Below are 21,434 nucleotides of genomic sequence, written 5' to 3' on the forward strand. Positions count from 1 at the left end.
GGCCAAGGTGTGGTTATTTTATTGATTTACAAAAAAGGCACTAAGTTCATTTCAATATCAAGCGCAAAAAATAAGACCTGATTTTTTTCAGAATTAAATAGCTGCGCAAGCAGTTACTGACATGTCGTAAACATTACTAAAATAGTTTGGATGCTTGATTTAAATATTCTCCTCCCTTTATTTTGTGCCTTGAGAAAGGAACTCCCTGAAATACGCATGCAACAGGTTTAGCTGTGATAATACACTAAGCTAAGCTGACTGACTGCTGACACGTTTATTATTATTTTAAATTAAAAAGCGTGTATATTTCCCAAAATGTTAAACTGACACTTTTAAAAGCAAAAAGTAACGATGAACTGAACCAGAGCTGAAAGAGGCAGCACAAGGGAAGATATGAAATGATAGAAACAAATGTGAAGATCTGAAACCCTTGTACTTTACAGATGACTGTTCTATATCATGCAAGAGGACATTGCCAGTGTTCATTACTGAAGGAATAAAATATCACACAGTCTGTGTGAAGCCAGTTCGATAATTGCCAACCTGTATTCTTGAACTTGTAACTGAAGTTAAAGGGAAGTGCAGTCATGACAGAAAGTACAATTTATAAAGGGTGGGATGTTTTATGACTACATTTCTTAACAATTGTTCCCTGATGCAACTGTGTAAAATCAGATGCACGCACACATCTGCAAAGAATGTGCAAACACAGATTCAACTCACATTTGTTTCTCTTTCCCTGGGTCTCTTATGAAATCTAAAGAACAATAACCTCTTTAAGAGGGCACAATTTTGATACGTAAACACATAAAAAAAACATTTATGTTACCTCACAGAGTGAGGAGTTTTTCTGCCCAAAGGTAAACAGACCTATCCACACAAAATATCCCCCAATGTTTGCTGGTTTGGCGTCGTGGTTTGCATTACTGTAAATTTGGCCACAACAGTTTAAAGGGCAGCGATGGTTAAAAAAACGGTCGTCATCCCTACCAAAGTTTTATTTTCGCTACCTTTGTTATCATAGGCACAAAGTGACACATAATCACTGCACCACATTAGTAGGTAGGATTGGATTTAGTGTTGGATAAATAGCAGGAGTGAGTCAGGTTTGAGGTGAAAGCCCCTTGCCTCTGCCACCCACACCGCACAGTGCTTTGTTTGGGCAGAGAAAAAAAGATTCACATCCACTTAGCCACTAGCTTCTATCTACACCCCCTCTTCCCTCTCTCCTTTAAACTCAAAAACTTAAAGGAACAGTACAACCAAAATCAGATTTACCCATTTTCCACCTCCACCCTGGAGTGCGTTTTATCCATCCAGATTGTTGTTTTCATGTCAGTTGCCCCGGCTGTAAAAATGTCTGTCTTTGATATAATAGAGCTAAATTAATGGAGTTAAATGGCACATTTTAGTGTGCTGGGCAGATTGTTGTGTCCACACCAATGACCTAGGTGATAAAAAAATCCCGTAACACAGAATGATTTTTTGTAGGAATTATTTTCTTTCTACTGTCCATGTCCACCGAAAAAGGAGAGTGCAGCTAGCTGATATTACATCTCAGCTGAGTGTGGGACACCATTAATGCTTATGTCCTGCCGAGCTGTCGCCTACTTTTTGTAACAGGTGGATGTATGCTTTGTTCTGCAGATCGATAAACACAGCTGGTATAGTTTTTACAGTTTTGATCTCCATAAAAAAAAGTGCCATTTAGTTCTTTTATATTCAAGAGAGGGGTTAATGCGTCTGTAGCTGATTTCTCCAAACAGAGTGACTCACACCAAAGTAATGTAAAAAACCCAAAACAACAACAACAATGATTTGGAGGTGAATTTTCCCTTTAATCAACAAGGCTTTTCCAGAGAGAAACTTTGCATGTGATTTGGGGTTTTTTACATAAATGATTTGCCGTTTTGTTTAAGGTGGGGCATATTTGAAACGTAACATTTATCTGCTTCCGAATGCAACCCGTCATTCAAAGTATGTGCAGTCATAAAACTGTAATATTCTTTGGATGAATGAACACAAAATATTTGAGAACAAGCTGTTTAAGTAAGACCGCATCCTGTCTAAATAACGCACTTTTTAGCCAGTCTGCCCTCATGATGAAGCACTTGGTGGATGATCAGAGTGAGCTCTAATGGAGGATCTATGAAAGAGAGTAAACAGAGCTTTACTCAGTGTATACACTCTGGTGCTCTGCAGACATCAGACCTCATAATGCACACACACAAGCGGACCGAATGACCCCGACCCTGGAGCCTGCTTGCCCTCACTGGTCAAATAAATCTACGCGTGTGTAGAAGAAATACACACACGCATTCTTACACAGCTGCATGAGCTCTGGCAGTGCAGCTGATAAGAAAAAGAGATAAGAGAGTGGAGTGTTTGAATGAAGGGGGGTCACGGGTCAGAGACTGAGGGCTTTTTCATTCACCTGGAATGATACAGCATTCCTTTGTTTCGACATCTCCCTCCAGAAGAGGTTTTTGTGTCTGAAAAGGAGATGCACATGCATGCTGTGTAAAATGCTGCACTATAAAGAGAAAGCACACTGACTATTTGCAATAATTACCATCTGTTTTACCTTTGGAAGTGTTATGCAATAGCAGCGTATAATCAAATTAAAAGCAACTAACTGGGCGGTTCGATTTTTAATCGAATCTCTACGGAGCCACAAAAGGTCTTTGAACCTTATGATGAAGGCAAAGCAGCCTGTTTAACTATAAATACTTTGGCTCTTCATTTTCATTATTACAATGTCATGTTTTATGGCAATTATAGGCCTAAAATAACAAAAACTGATAGCTTTGTTAATTTTATCACCAAATAGGTCCTTTTCTACGATTCTTGAGCACCTACAGCACTTTATACAACATGCTTCATTCACCAGTGCACCTTTTTTTCTATGTCTAAAGTCTCTCTAACTCAAATGAAGACTTCAGAGAGCAGCGTGGGGTTCAGTATCTTGCCCACGGATAGTTTGGCATGCAGACTGGAGCAGTCACAGATAAAACCACCATCCATCTGATCACTAAAAAACATGCTGTAACTCCTGAGCTACAACCACCAGCAAAACAGAACTACTGTGAAGTGGAAGGAAAAATATCTATTTGCATGTACATTCCTACTTTGAAATAGTAACTACAAAGCTGGTTGGGCTGGTCTGATTGGCCACACAGAAGCCCTTCCTTATGAGGTTTGCATGTTCTCGCTGTAGGTGTGTGGTGTTACATCAGGTACTCCAGCTTCCTCCCAGAGTTAAAAGACATGTTAGGTTAACTGGTTATTCTAATTTGGCCACTGATGTGAGGTATATGAAATGTTTCAAGTGTACAGAGTAAACCCCTTAACAAATGTATGGTCAAATGATCACCAAGGCCAGAAAATTGCTAGACATTTACAAGTCCTTAAAGCTAATACCCTTCCTCTCGACCTCCACACATCTGATTCCATTGCACTGTTCAAATCACGATTAAAAACCCACTTATTCAATCTTGCCTTTCCCTCTAGTTAATATTTATTTTATGATTTTATATCATGCACTTTTATGCTCATTTAAATTCTTGTTTGCTCTGTACCCGTTGCTTTCCTATGTATCAGTGACAGTTATCTGCTTGCATACTTAGTACTTGCTTTGGTCCTATTTCTATTATCCTCCTCCTATTCTCTATCTTACTTGTTAAGCACCTTGGCATACCCTTGGTTTTTAAGTGTGCTTTATAAATAAAGTTTATTATTATTATAATAGCTGAAATTTAATTTTTACTCTGACATGTACCATTAAGACCTCAGCATCATTAGCAGTGAAAGAAATCAGGCCACAAAATGTCAAATACTGATTTCCTCCATGATGTCTTTGGGATATGAAATCTATAGTCATGCAGTCTTGGACATGACTATCCAGAAATGGATAATCTTGTGCAAGACTATGCTGGCATTTCTGTGTATACATCCACAGTAGCTACTGCCATTAAGACACTGCAAAATTAATTGGATCGGGCACCAGGTGATAGGTGTAAACCAAGACAATTATGAAACATTTAAAAAATTTCAGAGTACCTCAGGTTACTGGCTGGTAATTAAACATTTACACTGCATTGAATGACTCGAGAAAGAAGAAAATTGTGTTTGTAGAAATTGTGTTTATTTATTTTTGATCAGTTGTAGTGATGACAATTCTGCTCAGCATATATGGTAAATGGCCTGCATTTGTATAGCGCTTTTCTAGTCCATAGGACCCCAAAGCGCTTTACACTACATTCAGTCATTCACCCATTCACACACACATTCACACACTGGCGATAGCAAGCTACATTGTAGCCACAGCTGCCCTGGGGCGCACTGACAGAGGCGAGGCTGCCGGACACAGGCGCCACCGGGCCCTCTGACCACCACCAGTAGGCAAACACGGGGTATAAACAGTATAAGAAAACAAATCATTACAGTCTACAGCGAAGTAGATGCTCAGCCCAAAAATCATATTCCTCACTTTCACTGTCTCACTGTCTTCCTTTGTAGGGAAGCATGAAGTGGTGTTTCATTGGCGTGGGCTCAGTGTTCCTTCCTTTTATTCAACAGCTACTGTCAAGCTGCCATGCGTAAATTAGGATTTCTTAATAACAAAAACAAACCAAAAAAGACTGAGAGAAAGGAAGTAAAGGCCACAAAGGTTGTAATGGGAGATAGAGCAATTGTGTGTTTGGCTCAGTGAGGAAGAAAAGTGTAGACAGACATGGCGTTCCTCCTGTCAGTCTGCTTGAGAAGAGCCAGGTGACTGCAGGGGAGAAGGTCAGAGGTTCTGCTGCTCTGTAAATACTTCACATGGTGCAGGAGCATCTGAGGTCAAACAGCACATCAGAAAGAGTCCTCTGTGGTGGTGACAGGATTAAACTCGAGAGTCCCTGTGTAGGCAGTGTCTACCCCTATTTCAAACCTAAGGAGAGATGCATTTTAAGGATAAGCACTTGTTTACTGATTCATTAACAATGATAATTATATTGTAATACTTTGTATAAGCCCTTTCTGAGAGCGTTTATTCACACAGTTGTTCACAAATCAATTCAAATACGAGTGCAAACATAATATGTGAGAGAAATATTTGTAAAGGCTTATAAGCAAACATCATACATATATAAATCCGCAAATACATTACCACGGTTACCTAAATCATTAAAGATCCCAACATTACCCTGGGAATCCCAACATAGAAATAACAGTAAACACTGCATCTAGACAGTGGCGCATGGAAATGATATGAACCTCTTGTGTATATAAGCTTATTCTAAATTTGTGGTTTAGAATTGTCCAAATAATTTTTTTTCACAGCCTTGTATTCCAAAATATTCATATTACAAAGGAGGGTTATTCTTTACTGTATTTTTTTTTTAATTTAATTTAATGTCAGAAATCCAAGGAAAAGGGCATTTTTATTTATCAGTTTCACAGGGAGGCATTATGGAATGTGTGTGTAGGGTGGGAGGGGGAGGGGGGGTAGAGGAGTTTGTTACAGCATTTCTCGAAATGCGTCAGATTGCTCTGGCTGTCCGGGGGAATGTGACGAGTCAGTAACATGCTTGCCTTCTGACTGTTTTCTCACGGGAAAAACACCAAAGACGCTTATGTGACCGTTTTTTTCATGTCATTTTTTTTCTACAGGTTTGTATTTAGAGGAAACCAAGCAGCAGGACTGTAATAGCAGCGGCGCAGGGACATTAGCCGCAGCTACTGCAAAAAGGGTTACAAAGAATAAAGTAACTCACGTGCGTCCTTGAATCGGGTTAAACGTCCTAAAACATGACAATAGAGGAAAAGCGCTAAAAGGCAAAGCATTGACTATTTCACACGTTTTAAGGGGGACGTTTGAGGGAGCTGCAAAAATCAGGCTGCTGCTCCAGACCTGCATGCTGATCTAATTTTCACGCTGATAATATGATCCATGTGTTTATAAAGCCGGCATGCACATAACCACTCACATAAGCAGTTTGAAGAAGAATAAGGGACCTGTTGGACTTCAAGGAAGCGCAAAGGTGCTTACCATGGTAGAAATGACACATTAAACTTGTGTTTGCATATATATGAAAACACATGCAAACACAGGTTTAATGTGCCTCGTATTCAACTTTTAATTCTGCTGCTCCACTGTCAGTGTCTGCTGTATTTTATCTATCAATTCTTCCGTGTCATACAAACTAACACGAGCGTTTATTCCCAGTTAGTGGGTTCAGTTTTATCTGTGCATAGCTGGCCAGTACGTTCGGTGTTCAGCTTGGAGCTCTGTCTCATACACATATCTTTCCGGTGTATCTGTGGGAGTGGTTTGGAGTCAGCGCTCGCGTGTCACTCAAGCGGAGTCAGCTGCTGGCACGCGCCCCCGCTGCCGTGAAGTGGTGCTCGCAGAGCGAAAGTTTTTTTTTTTTTTTTTTTGAATAGGCTCTGTTGTCTTGCTGTGGGCGCACTACTCCTTTTACAGACTTCTTGTCCTGATGCTTTCCAACCTCAGTCGCAACTTTTACCTCGGTTGATCCAGCAATGTAGCCCGCAGGCGTGCAGAAGAGTATTTTTGTGTGATATTTTAACTGGATACTTTTGTTTCGGGTGCTACAGAGCGCGCAGCTAGTTGGGCTGGTCTGGTGTTGTGTGGTTGTGCGGGATCTGGTGACCGCTGGGGCAGACAGGCCACCATGCTCCGGCCGTGGGCTGCGCACTGGGTCGCAGCTGTGCTGCTGTGTCGGGCGGTGGCGCAGTACTCCAGCGATCAGTGTAGCTGGCGAGGAAGGTGAGGATGGAGACGAACAAAGGATTTGTGGTCATATCAGTTCAGGAGCAGATATCTTTTCATTTGTGAATGTCAGGCTGATAATCTTGAAGCATTGCGCCGTTTTAAGTGATGGCACGGACAACACATGGTTCATTCATATAGGCGTAGATTATTAAGGTTTGGTTAAAACAATCTTGTGACTTAATGTGCTGTTTACTTACCCCGTGTTTTTCACAAGTGATGAAAGAAAGAAAATTCAACCGTGTGTTAAAAGGATAAGTGTTTCTTTGAGCCAGTTCTGTTGTTACGCATGGTTTTGGCGTTAGATGAGTAGTTTTAGTAAGATTTAACTTTATGTTCAAGAGGAGCCCTCATGGCTCAGAGTAAAATAAGTGGAAGAAATGTCAGTGAAAACAGGAGATGTTTTGGAAGTGCTTGTGGTTATTGCTGAGAAATGTAATGACGTCACATTTCATTATTAATCCTTAATTCGTTTACTGGATTTTCTTTTTTTTTTCTTTTTCTTTTTTTAGCTCAGTCAATACTCTCGAAAAGGAAAGTGTCAATATGACAAACAGATCACAAGAGTGATTTTCGTTGGTTTATTTTGACAGTGTTCCTCTCTGTAGTTTCTCTAAAAATGCTTCCTTTAAGATTTTATGTATGCATGATCACAGGAATGTCTCTAATCTAGCTCCTATCTTAAGTAAATACAGCCACATGGCGCCTTTGATCACTCCTCCAAGTCCCCAAGTCATAAAAAATGAAAGCCTGTTCTTTACACTCTGTGTTGTAAAGTTAATCAGCCTTAAACTTCTAACAACTTAATTAGTCCCTGATGCTGAGGTGGCTTATCAGCACAAGAGACAAGTGAGAGATTTGCTGGCAGACAGCTGCAGGAGTTCTCCTCATTGGTCTTAATCTCTTCTATATGTTTCTTTAACTTTGTTTGTCCAGCACGTTCCCACTCCCTTTCAACATGTAAATGAATCAGAACGGTAGCAATATTGAAATGTATTGAATTTGGTATAGTATTTTTTTCTCTCTCTTATTTTCTTTATTAAATGTACCTGTATATTGTTTACATGTTTGAAATACATTAACAAACAAACATGTTACAGAAATTTCTACATCCACAAAAATGTTGTCTGGATTCTGTAGCCTAGGAGTACAATCTCTGTAGTACTGGTTAAAGGTTGATTTGATGATATTATATTATAGTCCTTTTATACAGCCATATGTGATAAAAAAAAAAAATCATCGTCTTTTTCTCTACAGCGGTTTGAGCCATGAGTCCCATCGCAGAGATGTGGAGCAGGTCTACCTTCGCTGCTCTCAGGGATCTCTAGAGTGGCTTTACCCCACAGGGGCCATAATTGTCAACCTGAGATCAAACATAGAGTCTTCACCAGGTCATATGTCAGGTCTCCATGTGTGCATTAAACCTCAAGTTTACTCCCAGGTAGAGTATGAGACCAATGTTGAGAAACAAGCCTTAGTGTATAATCAGGAGTTCTGAATGTGTTTGCTTGGCCCACCTTGTTCAGGGTTCTCATGTGTACCTGGAGCATGCAGGGGATCTGAGGCTGCTGCTGGCAGAAAAGGACCAGGCTCAGGGAACAGTGCATTGTTTCAGCCTGGCAGAGGGGGTGCTATTTGTGGAGGCTATCCCACAGGCAGACATCAGCCGGAGGATCACAGCTTTCCAGTATGAGCTGGTGCCCAGTCAGGGGCCAGCGATGCACATGTTCCCATACCTGCAACCTGGTTTAGGTAACAGCCTGCATTTTTTTCTTTTTCATTATTTTGTGTTTTGCTCTTGTGTGACTGGTGAAATTCATTTTCTGGTAACTTGATGTAATGCTGAGTCATTTCCTCTTGATGCATGCTACTTTTCTTAGCTCTCGGTATTCAGTACTCAGTCCCAGTATTCAGTGTTACTGTTCATAACACTCATTAAAGATTAAATAATGAAACCTATTTCTCTATTTGCACAAATATCAAGCCATAAAATCCAGAATATTTTAGATTGATTTCACATAACATTAAAAATTAATTGACTTTGTTGTAAGCAGGGACTATATAAAGAACAGTTCATTAATGATGCAATAATAACCTGATATGTCAACATGGATTCTGGTAAGCTCAGAATCCATGTTGAGCATTCTTGTGAGAAATGATATCTAAAATTTAAATAATGAGCAGAAAGCGGTGACAATTTCCTAATTTTAAATGATACTTAAACACTGAAAAAGGACAAATATTCATTGTATTATGTAAACTCAAATAAATTCCCAGTGATTGCAGCTCAATTTTCACATGGTTTTGCAAATTGTCCACAATCTTTTGGTAACTTGGTAAAATGTTACTTATAGCTGGCAGTTTAGTAACGTGAAATGAGGCTGACAGACCAGAGCTGGAAAAGCAAAAAGGTTTGGTAAGCATGAGGCCTCATTACTGTTTCACCCTTGTTTCTTCATCCCACCTTGAAGTAGCCCCTTTTCTGACACCCCACCCCCCTCACACACTTCCTCACTCCCACTCTTCCCTGTATCAGCCAGACATATAAAAACAAGCAAGCCAATCGAAAGGTCTCACTAGGGTCAAGCACAAGGGTCAGCCAATCGTCTCCCAGCTGTCAATCAAGAGCAGATCTTCGCCACCCCCATTAGAACAGGAAAATTTGAGTAGCCCACCCATATGAGGGAAGTGGTGTTGAGAGGAACTGTGGTGGGTGGAGAGTCGCACTGGACTATCTTTATGAGAGCGAAGAAAGCCTTCCCAGTGAAACTTCCTGTCTGAGTGTGTCAGTGTGCCTTGGTGTTTTATAGCTGTTTTTATAGCTGGCAGGGTCAAGGGGTAATTCTCCAGCTATATCTCTTCCCTCACCTGCTGTCTTCATTCACATGCTCTCTATACCTCTTTTGATGTCTGATATCTAAGAAAAACCCACCAAGACTTTGAGAGTGAAATAGATTAATGGGAAACTAGATTAGATAAAAATACACAAACTAAGGAAAAATGTTTGTCTTTTTTATAGTAGCTCTTTATTAAAGTGTTGTTGTTGTTTTTTGTCATATTTTCAATTTCAGTCGCCTGCAAGCCTTGTTCAGATGAAGAGGTCCTCATGGCTGTGTGTACTAGTGACTTTGGTAAGTAAATATCCACATGCATACAGATTAAATAATTGATTTCACATTTTGCAAAATATACTTTGCTTATTACCTTTGAAAGGTTTGGAATTTAAGCCTTGGATTAGATTATTGCCATTCAAGAAACTAGAAAGAAAATGTCACACCAAAACTAAATTGGAATTATGTAGTGCACTGTTCTTATGTTAAATTTATAGTACTGTGTTAAAATGACTCCATAGCTATAGCATAAACTACACACACATATATATGTATATATATATATATATATATGTATATATATATATATATATATATATATATATGCATAAAACCAACACGGCAAGCTGATCCGTACTTTCCCAGAAATGTAGGCACATGCAGCCCAGACTGCGACAGCTTTGATCAGTTTCCTAATCACATTGATTTGCTGCGTAAACAAATCATATCAATTAGCACAAATGTACTCAGACATTAAACAAAATGTAATGGGATATAATTGTATCTCGCTTGCTCACAGTGTTCATTAATGCATTAGCCTGTGTTCTGCTAAGTAGTCTTGAGGCATTTTCTTGCTTTTATGAATCTGACAATCATGTAGATTTAGTCTAAATGTTCTCTTCATTCTTCATCTTTTCATTTGAACATTTATAGTTAACAGTCAACAGAAAGACTCAGACTTGCACAGTAATATAACTCTGATATTAGCAGTACACCAGGGTAGGGAGGTTATGACAGCAGTTTTTTTGGGGGGTTTTAAAAAAAAAAAAAGCTTTCATTGCTTTCTGAAGTTTATTTAATTTTAACCTGTTGATTTAATTTTCTTTTATTAAAACTGTTCCTTCTCTGTAGCTGGCAGTGGTGTCTTCCAAGGCGTTGCACCAGGTACTAACAAGCACTCCATGGCGACAGTGACTCTGAGACGACTGTTTCACCAAAAGAGCAGGGTGTTTGCTTGGGGTGGAGCCAGAGGACGGAGTTGGAGTGGTCGTATCAATGTTCCTGCACAGTGCAGTGTGCGTCCTGGAGGGGACGAGTATCTTTTGACTGGCTCTGTCCATTTTGGAGAAGCCTGGCTTGGCTGTGCACCACGCTACAAAGACTTTCTAAAGCTGTACATCCAAGTACAAAATGCAGGAACAAACCCATGTCAAGTAGACACAAACTGAGAGATCTGTTCTCGGCTCTGATTTTAAACAAGGAGTGCTTCAGTCAGCGAAGAAAACGTGCAAAGGTTACAATTTGGAAGATGGGTCAATAAGGGACTGGAAGGAATCTTACAGATTTATTGTTTTCGTTACAGGCTACGTCTTCAGAATCGTATCAGTTTTATGACATTTTAATAGCCAACGTGCTACTTAAACCGAAATGTCCCTTTGGCTTTATTTTGCTACTGCATATGTAAATATGTTTGTAAATCTGTGCATGAGTGACTGTGAGTGAAAGAAGGAACGAGAGGCTTAAATTTAAACTCGTGCCTACCTGGTTAACATTTTTATTCTCTTGACGATACTGCTCATTCTTGAAATGAAAGTTTGCTTTGTAAAAAGCTTTCTGTAAAATTTAGGAGTCTTCTGACAGAAGTGTATAGTACGCAGCTCTGTGAGTCTTTGTGTGTGTGTGCTGCTAATGAGTTCAAAGGGACTGTACATATTTACAGAAATTAAAGATATGTGTTGTTATCTCACCAAAAAGGTACACACTTGGCGTGTTTTTCAGGTTGTGAATGTGTTAGTATGACCTCTATGTCCTGATAGAGGGGCCCTGTTTATAATTTATTAACAAATCTGCCACTATTTGTCAGATACTGCACGGCACAAAGGGGCTTAGTGTGGCTGGCATGCGGATAATTGAAAACAACTGACAAGTGAAGTTTGTAGTAGGAACAGAAAGTGAAGGACCAAAAATTACCAGGCTTTCTGTCCACCCACATGGATGCAAACAAAGACTTATTATCCACCTAACTAACCAAAAGAAAAAACTATTATGAGTGCTCAGTGACCATTAGCTGGCAGGAGAGCAGCAGTGCGTCAGTGCTGGCGTTGCTGCCCCTGTGGAGCTTTGATGAGCCACTGTTCTGTTTGGCATCTGCTTTCCCTGCACATGTATATGTGTGTGTGTGTTTGTGTGTGTGTTCACTACTGAGTGAGAGAAGTGGAAGCAATTATATTTTCCACCATAATAATCCGGGTAGCTCAGATACTAATATGCTAATGTTTTTCTCTCAAATTTTCAAGTTTATACTAAACAAAACCTTTACAGTGTACAGCCCTAAAGGTACAGGATATTCATTGTATACTTAATGTAGGAGTAGTTTTGAATTGTAGCCTAATGGCAGGAGAAGCATGTCTGCCAAAATAAAAAGGGACTGCCAGATGGATTGATGGCTGAAACTACTAAGGCTTGATGGGCGGAGAGCTGAAAGACGAGGCGGATGTGTGAATGACCTTAGAGGCGTGTATGTGCACCTTTCCTGCTGCCTGCTGTCAACAGTCTGTGTGTGTGTGTCAGTTTGTGTGTGTGATGTTTTTGCTCTTTCCTCAGGAAGACCAAGAATGGATGGAATGTTCCCCTTTCACACACACACGTTTGGTTAACTATTGTTGTGAGGACACTTGTTAAGATAATGATTCCCCAGGCCCTTACCTCAGCTCATCACAACAGACTGCCTAAACATATTTATTACCTTTATTATTAAACTGCGTCTGCACCTTCAAACATCTCTTTGAAGATGTGTCTTAAAGTGATTACAGTCCAAAATGTCCTCAGTCTGAAATTTTCACTCAGCTCATAAAAATGGTTAGCCAAGCAAACAAATACCTCAGTCAATCCAAACATAAGGTTGGATTATTCTACTTTATTTTTTTTTAAATTGCGATGGTGCCTGGCTCGGGTTTCTTTTTCTTTATTGGTGTCTTGTGAGCCTACATGCTGGGCATATTGCTTAATGCATGACACAGTAATAGAAGTAATTCATCCTCATTATCTTGGCCATTATACTGAAATACTATATACTGAAATCAACAAAGCTTTTAAGCCTGTTGCTGAGCACTTCCACAAACACTTCAGCAACTTTATACTGCAGTTTTAGAAAGTTGGATGATTCACAAGAGCTACATGAAACAAAGAATGTTCAACACTGAAGGCTGAGATAATCTGACCTTTGATGGTGTGTACAGATAGTAAATTTTAAAGACTGGATTATTCAGGTTTAATGGAAACAATTGTGGGTTAAAATTTGTACAGCGTGACCTTTAAATATTCCAGTCTTTATCAGAATCAGAATCAGAATGGGTTTATTGCCAGATGTTGAGGTTTACAACATTAGGAAATTGCTGCGGTGCTTCAGTGCAAACAATAAGAATTAAAGTGCTATGTAGAAAGAAAGATATGTGCATGAGATATACATGAGATATATACATGAGAATAAGAATTAAGAGTGCTACGTAGAAAGATATATACATGAGTGCAGGTGGTGATCAGTGCCAGACATGAAATGATGCAGTGACACAGCGTAGGGTCATGAGTTAGTGGTGGGAACAGTCATACGGTTATTGTTCATGTGTCCAACAGCAGAGGGGAAGAAACTGTTCTTGTGGCGAGAGGTTCTGGTGCGAATGGACCGGAGCCTCCTGCCTGAGGGGAGCAGGTCAAACAGACTGTGTCCAGGGTGAGAAGGGTCAGCTGAGATCCGGGCTGCACGCCGCAGTGTCCTGGAGGTGTACAGGTCCTGCAGAGATGGGAGTCTGCAGCCAATCACCTTCTCAGCAGAGCGCACAACACGCTGCAGTCTCTGTTTGTCCCTGATAGTGGCTCCAGCGTACCACACGGTGATGGAGGAGGTGAGGATGGACTCAATGATTGCAGTGTAGAACTGCATCATCGTCCGTGTTGGCAGGTTGAATTTCTTCAGCTGCCTCAGGAAGTACATCCTCTGCTGGGCTTTCTTGATGACGGAGGTGATGGTGGGCTCCCACTTCAGGTCCTGGGTGATGGTGGTACCCAGGAAGCGGAATGAGTCCACAGAGGTGATGGGGGTGTCAGTCAGGATGATGGGGGGGAGTGGGGCTGTATGCTTCCTGAAGTCCACAATAATCTCCACTGTCTTCTGGGCATTCAGCACCAGGTTGTTGTGGCTGCACCAGGACACCAGACGTTCAACCTCCCTCCTGTAGGCAGACTCATCCCCGTCAGAGATGAGCCCAATGACGGTGGTGTCATCTGCGAACTTGATTAGCTTGACAGACTGGTGGGTGGAGGTGCAGCAGTTGGTGTACAGGGAGAAGAGCAGAGGAGAAAGAACACAGCCCTGAGGGGAGCCGGTGCTGATGGTCCGGGAGTCCGAGACATTCTTCCCCAGCCTCACGTGCTGCTTCCTGTCCGTCAGGAAGTCAGTGATCCACCGGCAGATGGGATCAGGCACATTCATCTGGGAAAGCTTGCCTCGGAGATGGTCTGGAAGGATGGTGTTGAAGGCAGAGCTGAAGTCCACAAACAGGATCCTGGCGTAGGTTCCTGGGGAGTCCAGATGCTGCAGGATGAAGTGTAGGGCCATGTTGATGGCGTCGTCTACAGACCTGTTGGCTCTATATGCAAACTGCAGGGGGTCCAGGAGGGGGGCCGTGAGGGTCTTGAGATGGGAGAGAACTAGGCGCTCAAATGACTTCATGACCACAGATGTCAGAGCCACGGGTCTGTAGTCATTTAGTCCAGTGATCCTAGGTTTCTTGGGGACAGGGATTATGGTAGAGGACTTGAAGCAGGCAGGCACATGACATGCCTGCAGTGAGGAGTTGAAGATGCCAGAAACTAGAAGAAAAACACGACCAGAACTGGACTTCTTAACTGATCAAAAACTAAGTACAAGGACACAGAGTTGAAGTTGTCATCGATGGCTAGCTTAACATGCAGCTAATATACGATGTGTGCTGTAAGTGCTATTTGTCATAAGTGAGGATGGATCTGAGTGAAAAACTATGAGGAACTGAATACTAATATCATTTTTAAAATAATGGGATTATTTCATAAGATGTACATTCCATCTGCAAAGTACTCACAGCGTTTCACTTGTTCCACATTCTGTCATGTTACAGCAAAATCATTTTACCTCAGAAATTGTAACAACAGTTAACTTAAGGCACTTTATATTGTAAGGTAAAGACAAGTTATTTCATTATTATTTATTACTGGGCAAGGTTTCCGAACTTTTTCCTCTGTACGAATGCTAATTTTTCTCATCTTTTTGTTTAATCTATAAAACAAGGTTAATTTCTGTTATTTACTTTCAGTTAACATGTAGAGACATATAGAGAGGCATCAACACATACCATTAAAGCTAAAGATAGAGACCTGAGAGGGTCAGCTCTATATAACAGTGCAGAACATCTTAACATACTAAGGTTCTGTGTGTGTTGCATAGGTGTGCTTGTCTTGGGTTGTAGTTTGAGAAGACCACAACACACGCGCCCTGCGCACTGCCAACATGCACACAGGCTACACTGCAGAAACCCAACCCACAATAGCAAACACTCAATACCCCCTGGCAACCCATCTTGGCAATGGTCCAGCTTGCCTTGGCATCCTCGCTAATTCGGGACACACTTATCCTTCTGCATGGGGGTCTTAATGCTAACCTTTAACTGTGAGAGTGTGTGAGATATGGAAACAGTTTGTGCTACAGTATGCAAGGGGCACAGCTGAGCGGTCAGCTGGAGTCCAGGGAATGGCTGAGCTCAGGGAAAATACACATGTATGCTTCCACCCACATACTGTATACTACCAGTGGCATTTTATAATGCACTGGTCAGGGTGGGGTCAGTGCTTTTTACATGGTGGCGCAATATTTTAGGTTGTAAGTGTGTGTGTGTGTGTGTGTGTGTGTGTGTGTGTGTGTGTGTGTGTGTGTGTGTGTGTCTTTAGAGACTGATGCACTTAATCTTTAAATATAGAATGGGAAAAAAACATCTTTAGTAGTAAACAAAAGTAGATGCAGCGTGACATTTACTGAAATTCTTTTTTTGTGTTTCTGCGACTGTGTTCCGCAGTGATCTTGACAAAATTTTTGAGAAAAGGATGATCTAATTATTAACTTCTAACTATTACTATTATTAACTATTAACATTTTGGATGATATTTGTTAAAAGAAAGACAAAAACGAAATGAAAAAGGAAAGAAGGAATACTTCTGGAAAAAGAAGTAAATGTTTTTGATGCATATCAGTTAAAAATGACCTTTTATCATCAAATTATCAAGATGTTTGAGAATGATAATAAATAATAAATAAATATTCTAATACCATATGGTTAGAGTGTTAATGATGATGACCCAAATTGATTTGCACTGGAAATCACAAAAATGAAAAACTATTCAAAGTCTTGTAAACAAATCCTGCAAACAATATAAATCCGGAGCTATTTTAACACAATGTAAAATTATTAATCAGTATTAATCAGGGAATATTAATCAGTCATGGTCCTGTTGTACATGAACCTTCTTATTATGATATTAGGTTGTACTGCCCCTCAGTGGCAGGAAAATAAAATTCTATTCTAAGTGTTAAATTTGTCAGCTGAACTGTTTTAGTTCAAAGGCACAATGTTCCCGCAATTCATCAGACAGAAGTCATTTTCTAGTACCAGTCTAATCACTTTGAATTACATTAAAGAATGTCGAAAAATTTCTACATTAAAAAAAAATGCAAATGAGCACGAGTTGAAAAACATTTGTATCTCAATGCAGAAGTGAAAGCTTCAGTACTGCCAATGACATGTAGTAGCTCAAACTGTGGGTGTCCCATTTTCAGTACGTTTCCTGTCAGCTTTTTGTTTCTACGAAACAAAGCAAAGATGTGGATCCTTCGTAACCTGCTGTTCACCATCTGCAGTAAGTTGTCTAAATAGCTACAAAAGTAAACAGATGAAGAGTACAAATTTAAGATTTAGATTTAAATGCATTAAATCTTTTTTCTTTTGTAGTTAAGGTCAGAAAAACAGCTTTCATTAGGCTCGGGAATGTTATACATGACTCTTGCTCTGACAAAATAAATAATTATATGTATTTTTTTTAACTATATTTTCATGATTTTACAGTTGCTCTGAGGTGTGTGATCAGTGCAGTAGGGGTGATCCATGTGCCTGGATATGTGGGGAGTATGGTTAACATTTCCTGTTCCTATGATAAGGGTTACGAGTCTTATGAGAAGTACCTGTGTAAGAATGACTGTGGTGACAGTGATGTTCTTGTTACAACATCGGAATCAAGGAAAAACAAATACAGGATCCATGAAGACAAAACAGCACGAATCTTCACAACGACCATCTCTGATCTTCATTCTGCCGATGCTGGAAAATACTGGTGTGGAGTGACCAGAACTGGAAAAGATATCTACACTGAAGTCAAGCTTAAATTAGTACCAGGTAAATAATCACTCAGCTAATTTTAATCTGTCTGTCCGTCCTTGTCTGTCTGATCTTGTCTAATCTAATGTATAAGGACCTAATCCTTTTAATCAACAAATAATACATTAACATGTATTAACACATGTTAAAACACATTAACATAATACGTTAATGATACATTAACATTAAAATGATTTTAAATTTTATTAATTATATATGTATATATATATGTGTATATATATATATATATTTTATTATATTTATATTATATATTATTTGTAATAATTTTATATGTCACCTAACCACATGATGGTGAAAAAAAAGAGCAGCCTTGATCATTTATTTCCGCTGAAAATTATTGTGGTAATCTCAAGCTTGTGGGCGGTGAACTCTCAATAGACATCAATGCCTATCTGAAAGCACAAATGCATGTGAAGCAAGAAAAAACCCACAAGAACCTGAATATAAAAATGTCATGCTGCTCTTCTGCGACTCTAACATGTCATTTGACACTGTTTATATTTTTGACAGACAGCTGCTGTGACACTGTGACCAAAGTTCAAAGTTATGAGGGATACTCTGAGTCTGTCAGTTGTCCGTATGAGTCTCAGTACCAGAACAGCTTGAAGTACATCTGCAGAGGAAACCAGCCCTCCACATGTCTGCAGCAGGCACTGATCACCTCTGACACCAAACAAAATGCACGATTCACACTTGATGATGACAAAGTGTCAGGAACATTCACAGTGACCATTAACAGCTTGGTCAAAAGTGATTCAGGGTCATACCTCTGTGGTGTCCAAAGAAACTCGGACCTGGATGTTTTCTCTGCTGTTGAGCTGGAAGTCAAAGGTGAGAGGTCATAGTAATATCACTTTACACCAACTGAAAGACAGCCTACAGTACAGTTTTCTGCAAAACACTTTTTAGGAAAGCTGAATAGTTTGTGATTTCACAATTTTGTCTTTCCATCTGACAGAGTGGTGCTGTGTCAAGTCAACTCAAATAAATGGTACTGTAGGACATCCACTAATTTTTCAGTGTCCCTATCCTCCACAACATCGGGATAACAGGAAGTTTCTCTGTAAGGGAGACCATCGCAACAAATGCACAGACATGGTGACAAGTCAAAGTAGATTTGCAATAGAAGATAATGGTTCTTCCAGCTCTTTCTCAGTGATGATCACTAAGATACAAGCAGATGATACTGGGACATACTGGTGTGGGTCAGACTCTCAGTGGAGCCATGGAAACTACACCAGGATTCAGCTTTCAGTCGGTGAGACGAATACTTGTGCATGAAATAACATGGTTAGAGCTGTAAGTTACACCCTATTCTCAGACCATTGTGTTAGTGTGTCATGTCATTGTGTCATTTGTAGCGTGATGACTGAGGATACTCGTGTAAAACTAGGACTACGGAAAATCTCATTTACCGCTGCTTACTTACACTTTTTTGGTGGCTTAAATATAGACACAGCCTCTTCCAGCCTCGCAGAAGTACCTCTGATTGTGTACTTAGTTCTCCAAGCTAAAAGCTAAAACATTATTATTATACATAAACATAATATTATTCTAACTAATTATTCTATTTTCTAATGAAATATTACCGAAAATGAAAATATATATATGATGATTCAATGATGATTCAATTCATTCAATTCTCGAATGAGAAAAACATGCACCTATAACAGGGTGTTTTACTGTTTAAATTAGTTAAAGTCTAACTTTAGCTCAGTGAATACTTTCAGAAAGACTTAACTGACTGCTAGAGTTCTACTCCTTCCTTTATTTTTTAAAAAAAGTTGCTAAGAGCCTTGTTTCTCCAACAGTCTTTCAGCAGCACACTGGCAATGGAGCTTCCACAGTGGAAACACCAGCACAAATTTCAGGTAAACTTATGAAGGGTACGGTATATACAGTATGCATCTTTTAGTCTATAGTGCTGTTGATCAGTGTTGTGAGATCAAATATTTTACCTCTCCATAAGCTATGGATACTTTTTGGAACTAGTTATAGTTTCATGGCAAAACAGAGTGTGTGCACCCGTGGCCAACAGCAAATATCAATAAAAAGAAACATTATCACAAAGGATAATGTTTGAGGATGTTTTTTTTACTGTTTCTGTTTTGGTTTCTGTTTTTCAGATGCAGGACAATATGTGGTTTACGCTGTGCCCGCCCTGCTGCTGGTACTTATATGTGTCCTTGTGCTTATAGTTTATAAGTGCAAACGTCAGAAAATAAAAGGTATATTCTGGATTCATAGACATGCACAAATTTCATGAAATGCACATGCGAAAAGAGCATAACCACGTTTTATGCTGTGTGTGTTCAGGTAATGAAGCTGTCGTGAACAGAAATACATCAAAGACAGGAGGTTTAGAGGAAGTAATGGGTGCAGCAGAAAATGGCGTAAGACAACAGCAGACAACAAGTCTCACTATACCACAACTAACTGATTTTATTCTTAGCTGTGTTCAATACAGTACTTTGCAAAAGACTTTCATGTAATTTTTAAAAAGTTCTCAAGGCTTTCTGAAGGTCATTCAAAGTTTTTCTTTGGACATTGGTTCACACTCTCATTTTTGTTTGTTTTTTTCCAATAAAAATAAAAGTAATGTTCGAATCTCCACTTCTCCAAAGCTGTACAGCCCTACTATATCCTCCTCCTCCTGCATATGAACTGAAATCAGCTGATTGTAGCACGAGTGAGCAGGAAGAGCATATAACTGAAGAACCTTTGTAATGCAAGTAACAACATAACTGTAACTGTAAGGGAATTACAAGGCGTCCCACATCATAAACATTTCATCGTTTATGAGTTTTTATAATTTAACAGAGCAGAATTATGTCAAACATCAGTTTGACACTAGATGAAAGCACTGCTACTGCTATGCACAGCTTCATGGAGCCTATAGCACGGCTTCAGTCTTGTCATGTGACAGTGTTGGCGTTTAGTAAAGGTCACAGATCACCAAAATTGCAATTCAAATTCTTTTAAGCAATTTCACTTGGAGAGCAAGAGGTTTGCAGGCATTGATAACTATGCCTTATAACCCTTACTGTTCTGAGCATGATATCACTGAGATCCCTGGAGAAAGATTCTACAAAACAGGAGTTTGAACTTAAGGATGAACATAAGCAATAATTTAGGATTTGATCAAAATATTAAACTTAAATGTCTGTGTGACCACAAAAAACATGTTTACATTTAACTCAAGAATTCAAACACTAATAATGTTCAACACTAATATAGGATCAAATAATTAAGTAATCACATTTAAAATCACCATAATTGCAACAGGTGTGACAGTGATTTGATGACAAAACTTGATGCTCATCTTGAAATTGTGGGGATTACAACTGATTTGAATTAGTTATCACAACAACAAGCACGGTTTAAGGAAGAAATAATCAGTTAAGATTTGAAAACATAAGAGAAAAAAGAGAAGTAGTCCCTTTGCTGGTTCTGCAGTTCGACAGTGTGAAATTAACCGCCGACTAAAAAAATTTATAGTAGTGGATTGTCTCATTGAGGTATTTGGGGGTAGCATGAAATGTTTTTGATGCAGACTCTGGTCCACAGGCTACACTTAAGAGAGCTGCAGCTTTATACTTTCTATGATGTTGAGCTGAGAACATGTGGGAAGCATCCAGTTTTAGACTTTTTAACTTCTTTTCACCCTAAAACTTCAGTAAACTATGGAATTTATCTGCAGCAATATTTGAAACATTATTTGCCTTTAGTGTTCTATCAGATTGTAATTGTTGGTCAAACATAATGTATTTTATACACATCTCTTATTATAATTCTTCATATTGTGAGTCTGGATAGATGTGGTTTTACTCATTAGTGGTGAAATCAGATCATAAGACAATCTTAGTTTGAAAGTGGTGCCAGAAAAAAATGTTGTTTTTTAATGTTTGCTTTATAAAATGTTTCCATAACACCATCATGTGTTTTCCATTGGTTTCTGAATAGATTTATGGAAACGATGAAGTTGTGAGGTATTCAGAGAAGCAGACCTCCAAGAGTGCCTGTAACGACTATCATGATGCAGGTGAAGATGAACCAGACTATGAAAACTGCACACAATCTGAAGAAATCTACTGTAATGAAGATTTCCATAAAGCCAATAGAAGATGA

At 39.4% G+C, this 21,434-nt stretch overlaps 2 protein-coding genes across 3 annotated transcripts; both read left to right on the plus strand.

Moving 5' to 3' along the window:
* The first annotated feature begins 6,436 nt into the window (after positions 1–6,436).
* metrnlb (meteorin like, glial cell differentiation regulator b) lies at positions 6,437–11,570 on the plus strand. The gene is made up of 5 exons (XM_085356228.1): positions 6,437–6,775; positions 8,036–8,219; positions 8,305–8,530; positions 9,850–9,909; positions 10,741–11,570. Exons 1-5 carry the CDS (start codon positions 6,681–6,683, stop codon positions 11,055–11,057), a joined length of 882 nt encoding a protein of 293 aa, XP_085212354.1. The 5' UTR covers positions 6,437–6,680; the 3' UTR covers positions 11,058–11,570.
* Positions 11,571–16,733: 5,163 nt separating this feature from the next.
* LOC146630968 (polymeric immunoglobulin receptor-like) lies at positions 16,734–21,434 on the plus strand. Of its 2 annotated transcripts, XM_085356229.1 has the most exons (8): positions 16,734–16,770; positions 16,977–17,303; positions 17,817–18,137; positions 18,265–18,564; positions 19,118–19,177; positions 19,433–19,534; positions 19,623–19,699; positions 21,270–21,434. In XM_085356229.1, exons 1-8 carry the CDS (start codon positions 16,734–16,736, stop codon positions 21,432–21,434), a joined length of 1,389 nt encoding a protein of 462 aa, XP_085212355.1. The 2 variants fall into 2 exon arrangements, with proteins under 2 accessions (XP_085212355.1, XP_085212356.1); XM_085356230.1 differs by lacking the exons at positions 18,265–18,564; positions 19,118–19,177.

This window comes from Diplotaxodon limnothrissa, linkage group LG6 (assembly GCF_057381915.1).
Source record: "Diplotaxodon limnothrissa isolate DT_005_m linkage group LG6, D_limnothrissa_male_GT1.1, whole genome shotgun sequence".
Classification (NCBI taxonomy): domain Eukaryota; kingdom Metazoa; phylum Chordata; class Actinopteri; order Cichliformes; family Cichlidae; genus Diplotaxodon; species Diplotaxodon limnothrissa.